Source organism: Sardina pilchardus, chromosome 19 (genome assembly GCF_963854185.1).
Source record: "Sardina pilchardus chromosome 19, fSarPil1.1, whole genome shotgun sequence".
NCBI classification, from domain to species: Eukaryota; Metazoa; Chordata; class Actinopteri; order Clupeiformes; family Clupeidae; genus Sardina; species Sardina pilchardus.
The window spans coordinates 23,603,972-23,613,430 of record NC_085012.1 but is presented as its reverse complement, the minus strand read 5'-3'; the positions used below and the strand labels follow the sequence as shown (position 1 = coordinate 23,613,430).

At 43.6% G+C, this 9,459-nt stretch overlaps 1 protein-coding gene across 1 annotated transcript; it reads right to left on the bottom strand.

Annotated features, from left to right (window-relative positions):
• Positions 1-4,948: 4,948 nt before the first annotated feature.
• Positions 4,949-8,542, bottom strand: prdm14 (PR domain containing 14). Its single transcript, XM_062521545.1, has 8 exons — positions 7,936-8,542; positions 7,717-7,770; positions 7,440-7,600; positions 6,961-7,231; positions 6,590-6,792; positions 6,224-6,325; positions 5,522-5,744; positions 4,949-5,343 (listed from the first exon to the last, which is right to left on the bottom strand). Exons 1-8 carry the CDS (start codon positions 8,540-8,542, stop codon positions 5,183-5,185), a joined length of 1,782 nt encoding a protein of 593 aa, XP_062377529.1. The 3' UTR covers positions 4,949-5,182.
• Positions 8,543-9,459: the final 917 nt, after the last annotated feature.

Genomic DNA, 9,459 nt, shown 5'->3' with positions numbered 1-9,459 from the left:
GGCCCAACACCAGTTCCAGCCACGCAGCCAGCACCATCTGCCTCTGTGGACCCAGACCCCCCCTTTCTTTTTACACACACACACACACACACACATTTCCACCAGCATCACACACAGCAGCTTTAGTCTGTTTGATCTGCCTCTCATCCACCGGGGCACATTCAGGGCATTTGGCCTGTACTTTCCCAAAGGGGGGATTAATACCTTCAGGTCGGCCTACTGTCCCTGTGGACGTCACCAGCTCCTCCAAACACAAACGGCCTTCTTACAGTCTGTCCACAAGCTGCTGCTACTGTCGCTGCTACTGCTGCTACTGCTGCTACTGCTCAGGTCAAGAGGCCACTTTGGCTGTCTCAAGCCTGGAGTGGACCAGTGTTTCCTCTTGTTCTAGCTGGAATAAGGACACAGAGGCCGCTCTCCAAGTGTCACTTAAACGGACTATGTCCATGAGGTCTTGTCTAGGCACTGGAGATATTTACTCATCTGTGGTGATCATCATCCACGTTTAATGGCTCACGGGAGAGACAGGGGCTGAGATGTCAGATGGTGGTGGCTTGGTCTCTTTGAGGTTCAGTTTATGGGAGCTCTCATGCTAAGAGCCCTAGGCTAATCTAAGAACTGACTCACCGTGTGTGTATGTGTGTGTGTATGTGTATATGTGTGTTTGTGTGAGAGTGTGTGAGTGCGTGTGTGTGTGTGTGCGCATGCGTGTGTGTGTGTGTGTGTGTGTGTGTGTGTGTGTGTGTGTCCGTGCGTGTGTGTGCTGCTGACAGCTATTAGGAAATCAATAGGAGGTAATAGATCAGGCCGTGGCCAGCTCTGCTGCTGTTCACGGCACACAAGGTACGGGCTGAAATAGGAACTGACAGGTAACCACTTAGAGAGAGAGAAAGAGAGAGAGAGAGAGAGAGAGAGAGAGAGAGAGAGAGAGAAAGAGAGAGAGTGAGAGAGAGAGAGAGAAAGACACGCTGGGTCAAAACACGTCACCAGGACGAGAGACCTCTCTGGAGAGATACCTCTCTCTCTGTCTCTCTCTTTCTCTCTCTCTCTCTCTTACACACACACACACTCTCGTCTGTGTATGTTTGTGTCTGTGCCCACCGTCTCTTTCTACCCTCTGGCTCGGCAGCACTAGGGCAGCCAGGGTTGGCATCATATGCCACTGCAGAATGTCCACCGATCTATACCAGGTGGGCATTATTCCAAATATGCCTGCAGTGTCTCAGCTATACCACACAGTCTAGATTCAGCTTACTTATGACTTATTTAGCATTGACATCTACTAGGCTCAGTTTAAGAGGTCTCTTTGTGGGGTACAACCATTTTGTTTAGAATGTTCAAGAGTACCCTGTCATAAGGCTGTGTCCTTTTCCCAAGGCAAAACAAGGACATGATCAAGTGCTACACACTTCTAAGATTGAGTGAAGTAGACTCTCATCTTTTAATCAATCACGTTGAGAGATTAACCTGTCAGTTTGGACTGTTGGGAGGTGGTCCATCTCTGTCACACACACACACACACACACACACACACACACACACACACACACACACACACACACACACACACAGAAAAACAAACCCACAAATGAGCTAAACAATTCATGGCATTGCTTTTACACTGTGAAACCAAAAGCAATTATCTAGATATAGGGAGCTCCATTTGCTCATCTATAAATCATTCAGCCGTATTACATATTTTCCCAATAATAGCTCCCCATATATTGTGAGTGTTAGACGGGAGATAAGCCATGACACAAAGCTACAGGAGAGCCCTCGATGGATTCATATAATTAATAAAACAAATCAAAGTGAATGATGGACCTCTGGGGGCCTGGATGCTGGGGATCTGGGAGTCGGAGAGGCTAAGTGTGAAATCAATGGCCATAAACAGGCAAATAAAAATTGTGAGAGTGAGAGAGATGAGTTTAATCAGCTCATCACATAGGGGTGATGCTGAAGCCATTTAGAGCGATGTCTCCATCATCCATGCTTGAGAGACAGAGAGCGAGAGAGAGAGAGAGAGAGAGAGAGAGAGAGTCACTGATGTGTCCATGAAATGTCTTACTGTCATCATCTGTTGATTACTAAAATACTGAAACAAGGTGTGGACATAGCAAGGTTATAGACATATTACATACATACATAGCATCAAAAACTACCAAAAGGAAATACAAACATTCATAGTTCATAGATTCATAGTAGAAATCCACAATATTTGTAAGATGAAGAAAAGCTGAAATTTATGACGTGAAAGGGGTCAAAGGTTTTTTTTTATATATATATAAAACAAAGAGAGGTTGCTACAGAAATCTGTTTAAACACAGATGAGAGTCATTCATATCATCAATGTCTTTTGATGGGATTCATTCCTCTGAGGCGTCTTCTAAGCATCCTAGATGTGACAGATATAGCTCTGTGATCAATAAGAGTTCAAAAGGGTACAAAAACAAAGATTTGGTTGACTTAAATCCCAAGTTGTTTGGGATCACATACATGCACCATTTCAATAATAATGCTCTAGATGAATTAAATTCTCCACTGAAGCCTTAACCTATGACCCTGACACCGCTGCTCACGCCTATGCGATGTGTTGTTTTGTATGTGACCGGTGAGGGTAAAACTAGCCGCGGGGGGCCATTGTGGCTCCCCTCGTCCCCAGTTGCATTGAGCCCTGTCCTCTCCCGGTAGGCCGGCTGGGAAACGGAGAGAAAGCTGCATCCATATAAATGGGCCGGCGTGCATCTCTAAATGAACTGCGGGGGCTTGTCATGCAAACGACGTGGCACTGAGCGCCCCTGCAGAGGCGCGTAATGCACTGTGGTGAGCCGTATGTGAAGATATGTCATGGTGCACGCTGCAGAGAGAGGGATAGAGGGAGAGAGAGAGAGAGAGAGAGAGAGAGAGAGAGAGAGAGAAAGGCAGGAAGGGTGGCTTTGATGAATGATGCTGTGAACAAAGAGGGGTTGTGATCAATAAGTAAATATAGTGATCATTTCTAAAGGGTCGAGTGGATCACACTGTATCATGCTGTGCCATGCTTGAGGTGTAGCACTTTTAGACCACACAAATGAAGACGGGAAGGCGCGCGCACACACACACAGACACACACACACAGACACACACAGACACACACACACACACACACACACACACACACACACACACACACACACACACACACACACACACACACACACACAAATACTTAAAAGCCAGAAAGAAATCTAGAATCAGTATCTCCAGATTGGACTGAATGACCTGTGCATTCATATTGAGAATTCCTCTGTTGATTCCATATCTGCCTAGCAGTGTACTGTCTGTCAGAACCACAGGCACCCCCCTACACACACTCTTACACACACACACACACACACACACACACAAATACTTAAAAGCCAGAAAGAAATCTAGAATCAGTATCTCCAGATTGGACTGAATGGCCTGTGCATTCATATTGAGAATTCCTCTGTTGATTCCATATCTGCCTAGCAGTGTATACTGTCTGTCAGAACCACAGGCACCCCCCTACACATACTCTTACACACACACACACACACACACACGCACACACACACACACACACACACACACACACACACAAACAAACAGAGGGAGAAAGTCACACTCACACACACACACACACACACACACACACACTCACACTCAGACACATTGCAGCCTGCTGCTTTGAACCACCAGACAACAAATTTGGGACATTTGGCAACATGGGGGACAATGGGAGGTCAGCAGATGTCAGGGGGACCGCCTTTGTCTCTGGCTGTGTCCAGGCCCCCCATTCTAGACCACCTCATCGCTCCAGTCCATTGTCATTAATATGCCACTGCACTTTGCTCTTTTCTGGTCCACAGTGCACAGTAATCCACTGAAAACCTCATGCACACGTGCACCACAGTGCACACTCACAGGGAGAGTGGTTTATGACTGAACACACACACACACACACACACACACACACACACACACACAAATCGACTCATTATTTTTATTGGTGACAAGCCTACTGCAATGGCAAAGATCTTAGTGGAATGAGAGCGACAGTAACAAAAGAGTTTTGTTAAGACTCATGACTGAAATGTTTTAACAAAATTGAGTAGAGTGCATTTGGTTTTAAACATCTTCCACAATGTTTGTGACTTAAACTAAAGAAGAGGCACAATGGCAAACTGTGCTGAATGGAACACTGCTTTGATTTGGTGTAGGCTACTACTCCAAGGCTGCTTAAATGTGTTCTATCTTTGATTTGAAAACATTAAAGCCGTTTTAGTTCATTATAGCTTAAATTTATCAGAATTTACTGGTTCACCAAAGACATTGAATAATACATTCATGTCTAATAAATATAAATATATGCATTTAATTTTGTGACGGAGAACTCTTGAATGATACAAAATGCAAAACATGCCTAAATAGGTGGAACTGCATTATTGCTCAAATGGTTCCTTCAACATGTGTCACAGAATTGTACATTTACTTCTAATAAGGCTCTGCCCTAGACTGTCTGTCTGCACCTTGGGAAATCTTTAAGAAATTGAAAAATACTCAAATGCGTTCTTCGATATTTATTAAAAGGAAGAGGGGTTGTAACAATTACATTTACACAGACACATATTTAACACTGCTTTTGCAGCCTCACAATAGAATACAAAAAAAAAAAAAAACTATATTACACGAATTTGACAACATAAATAATATCACTGTAGAGGTAGCCACTGCGCAAGGTATGCATAACAAACATCAGTATTGTGATTTCACATGAAAGCGCGCAAACTGCCACACCTAAGATAATTGTATAGACTAATATCATATACCCAAATGATTAACATTCCTTTGGTGTCACTTGTGCTAACGGAAACCACGGATTAGTGTAATATATATATTAAATATTCACTTACTAATTTGGAAAATCGTGAATGTGTGAGAAAAATTATAGCAATTATAACAACGCACAAGACAAAAATACAGCTTTCAGCTTATTCAGTAGAAAATGGCCGTTCATAATCATACTCTAATAAATATTTGTTTTAATAAAAGAAAAGATAAAACTTCTTGGTCACATTAAATAATGTTTGTTTAAATAATAAGGAAATAAAACGTGAATAGCAGCGTTTTAATGTCTGTGGAATAAGTTAGTCTTTTGTGTTTCGTTTTTAGCTTCATTTTAATTCCAAGGACGGTATTCTTTGTTGAGTGTAACAATTCCAGTGTAAGCGAAATTTTCTCCGATGTGTCTCTGTGTCAGGGTGATGTCTTTGGTCGCAGGAAAAAGAGAATTTTCATCCAGGGGTCGAGTCACTGTAACGGCCGGGGAAAGAGTCGATTCTACCAGTGGACAAGGAATAATTCATCAGTTAGAATCTGTAAATAGCAACATCATGAAATAAGATAACACGCACACCTAAATATTTTTTTCATATACAAGAGTGCATTGGTAGGTTATGCTTTTCGTTCTTTCTTTTATTTTTGACTCGAAATAACGAATGAATTCACGATAACTTACTTTTGTGACTTTTGTTCATGTGGTTTTTGAGTTCCTGGACATCTTGGAAGGAGCTCCCACACACATCACAAGAGAACGCCTTGTCTTTGGCATGGGTGCGCCGGACATGGCTGTCGTGGGCGGCATGAGAGGCGAAGGCCTTCCCGCAGTGCTTGCACTTGAAAGGGCGCTCGCCGGAATGCTGCCTGATGTGAGTGCGGAGGATGCTTGACGCGGTGAAGGCCTGTACAAAAACACGGGTGCCATTAGCGATGCTTTGAAATATCCATAAAAATTACAACAAAATAAATTAATTAATTAAAATAAATACGTGCACACAAATGTATAAGTAAAGGCAATTTTCTTTCATTTCCCTGACTTCACAACTTGTGGACAGTGGACAGTTTAGATCGCTTTGCACTAACCGTCTGCTGAGTGTGATTATAATTGCCCAAATGAGCTAATAAGGGGTCGAAACTATAGAGCAAACAACACAAAACACTTTTGTTCCTTTGAGTCATAAGTTACGGCCACAATCCCCTTTAACAAAAGATAGGAGGTACATCTGGCCCTAATTAACATGGAAGGGTCTCTCCGGAGCGTGGCCCGGCGTAAGAGGCGTAATGAACCCCTGCCCAAAACGCACCATGAAATTAGCCAAATCCTAAATGGAGGGTTTGACTTGAGGGGATTGTTAGTGAGCGCCATTGGGGTGCACTTTACCTTATTGCAGTAAACACACTTATACGGCCTCTCTCCAGAGTGGACACGCATGTGTTTGTTCAGGCTGGACGACTGGGAGAAACTTTTTCCACACACTGAACACTGAAAATAGAAAAACAGGAAACCGTATACGATTAAAACTTATTCCAGGTGTTAAACTAATTAAATGGCACAGCATATTGTGGCTTTTGGCTAGGATTCATCTGAGCTATGCCAACGGAATATACAGAGAGAGGATTGTAAGGCCTATAAACATCAATTAAACTGTATAGGAGCTGTCCTTTCAGCACCACTTCACAACACAAGAACAGTTGCTTGCAAACCCAAACCTCACTACTTCCCTCGGATTTGGAACGTATAGCCTACCTTATGCGGCCTGTGCTTCTCGTGGACATGGAGGATATGTATTCTGAGCCGGTCTCTCTTCTCGAAAGACCTGTTGCAAAGGTGACAGGGGAATTTCCTATCCCCTTGGTCGACGCATCGCGTGTATTTCAGATGCTTGTCTCTGTAGTATTTGTAGGCGAAGACCTTCCCACACCGGTCACATTTAAACCCCTCTCCAGAATCTAAAGAAGAAAAGAAAGGAAAAAATTATGATCAACGCAGAACAGTGTCCTCATACCCTCCACCACAACACGTACAGTAACAGCATACAGCAATTATTAATTTCGTTAAATAAAGTATACATTCGTTGAGCAATTACAATGTGGCTCATCAAAATACCGATTTCTCACCTTCAGGAGGAAGCTGCTCAAAATTGTCATCGATGAATTCTTTTAGAGTGAGCGGGATGCCCAGGAATTGCACATAGCAATCCCCGTACCACACCAAGAGCTCCTGCTGCGGCTTGATGTCCTTGCACGCCTCGTAGAAAATCTGGCCCTGGTTCTGCACCGCCACCAGATTCTGCTCCTCAGGGAAGCGGGCGCACTTCACAAGAGACATCCAGTTTCCAGACGCCCCGCGGCCATCTACAAAGTGACTCAAGCGTCCATTTTCAAAGATCTAATACAAACAAACAAACAAACAAACAAACAAATAAACAGACCAAAATAAATCATCAACAAAACATTATGAAGAATACAGACGAATGTTTCCTCCTAAATGGCAATCTTAGGGTGCTATGTATTAGTTTACAAACGGAGAATAGCCTATTTTGGTTAAGTAATCCATTGCATGTTTTTATGGAGAAAGAGAGTAAACCGGTGTATACCTCCCACATGAGTGTGTTATCGTCGTATGTCTTAATCTCACTGGTGTTCACAAGCTTTCCCGTGAATGGCCCGAATTTAGTGCCTTTCGCTATGGCCATTTTGTCCGCAAACACTCCGTAATGAGAGACACTTCCAGAAGTCGTTTGAACAATTGACAACTCTGAAATCGAAAGGAGATTGACCATATTAGAAACATCTGATCACTTTTATTAATTCAAAATATTACAAGTGTTATATAGTGAGAACAATATCACATATTGTTCAGGGATCTTATACCTTCTGGAAGTTCAAGAGCATCCACATCCAACGGGAGTTGCTGACTTTCGTGGACTAAAAAGAGAGGGAGTCCGTTTATAAATGTCTGACTTTTACCAATTAATTAACACATCAGTTCTAAAGGCGTCACTCGTGTAAATCAAAGGGCATGGGCGTTTGGAATATTGAATATAATCATTTTAAACGAATGGTAAAATTGAGCATCAGTTTTAAACTCACTTGAATTTCCAGGGAAGGCAACCCCCGAGTTGGCATGGCCAACATTCTTTTCCTGGTTCCGAGAGTACCCGTACAAGACATTGAAGAGGTCCTCGTCTGTGAAACAATAAGTGCGTGTTTGTTCCGTTACTGGGTCCGCGTTGTGCAGGTAAAGCACGTTGTGTTTGGAAGGTGAGCAGGACTCGAGGGAGGATTTCTCGCTGGACGGACTGCTGAATTCGGACAGCGATCCAGGGGAATGGCTAGAGGCCACTTTAGCTGCCTCCTCGTGCTTAGGGAAAATAGGAGGCACTCTGTTGAAGTAGGGGATGCCGGCCATGTTTAAGACCTGCTCGTGAAGGATGGCCGCTTGATGTCCATTCTGAGCAAAGATGTTCTGGGCTCCTCCGGTGAAACTGAACGGCATGACGGTTTGAGTCTCCGTGACCAGGCGTCCAAGCGACTTGAGTGGGTGGAAGAGGTTGTGTGCGCTCTTGAAAACGTCCATGTACTGCGCGTTTGGGAGGGATGGATAGAAACCAGACACCCGAGCAGGGCTTCCTTTGAGCGGGTCGAAATGGTAAGTCCTGTCCTTCCCAGCAGGGATGCTCGACAAGGACACAGCCATCGCAGCAGGTGACAGATCAGAGAATGCGTGAATTTGAATAGATTGTTTGGTTGTTTTGTTGTCTGTTCTGTTGAAAACAAAAATAGTTTAGATACAACTGTGGATCTCAACCTCAGGGATTCCTTTTCTTTATTTTAGCTTTTATTTTATTAACACGATACAGTAAATATGCAGCCACTTCGTTCTATTTTATTTTACAGTTGGCCGTTGTATAGCCTACCTACAGTTTATTTTCCTGAATGTTGACAGTTTAAGCCTCTTGGCAAGTCCGTATCAAGGTGATATACGTTTTCAGCTCATTTCAATGAGCACCCACTATTTACACTTTAATGTGGCGCAAATAAAACACTTCCAATAGTAACTGAGCCAAAACTGAGCCCGTCTGGCCAGCACAAATACGCAGTCGTAGTCTAGACAATTACCACGGACACGCTGGTAGCCAATAGCTGAGACAAATCAGGGTCGTGACACTTCAATTAAAGAACACCGGGTCAGTGACAAAGGTCAACATTAATGAAGCCATCGCAGCTCTTTGGAAAGCGGTTATGGGCGTACCCGGTTCAATGGGCCGATATATTAACTGTTTTTGGTGTGCAGGACGACGGAGATAACTGTTGAAATGTAAAAGTATTGCAATTATTAACCTATATAATAGCCGAACATGAGCAAAGATGTACTTACCAGGTGTTGGGCGCATCAAAATTCAGCAGACACGGACTTCATGTTGATCACCAAAACGGTTTTTGCCGTGACTCCTTGGAACTTGCATGGAATTCGGATCCGTGCAGAGGTGCGTGGAGTCTCTCTGTGTGGTTGTGGCTTGTTTCAAGACCCACGGACATATGACTGATTGTGGAGGATAGGACCAGGACGATGCCTTTCCTCGTCTGCACAGCCATTGGCCAGCTTTCAGCTCA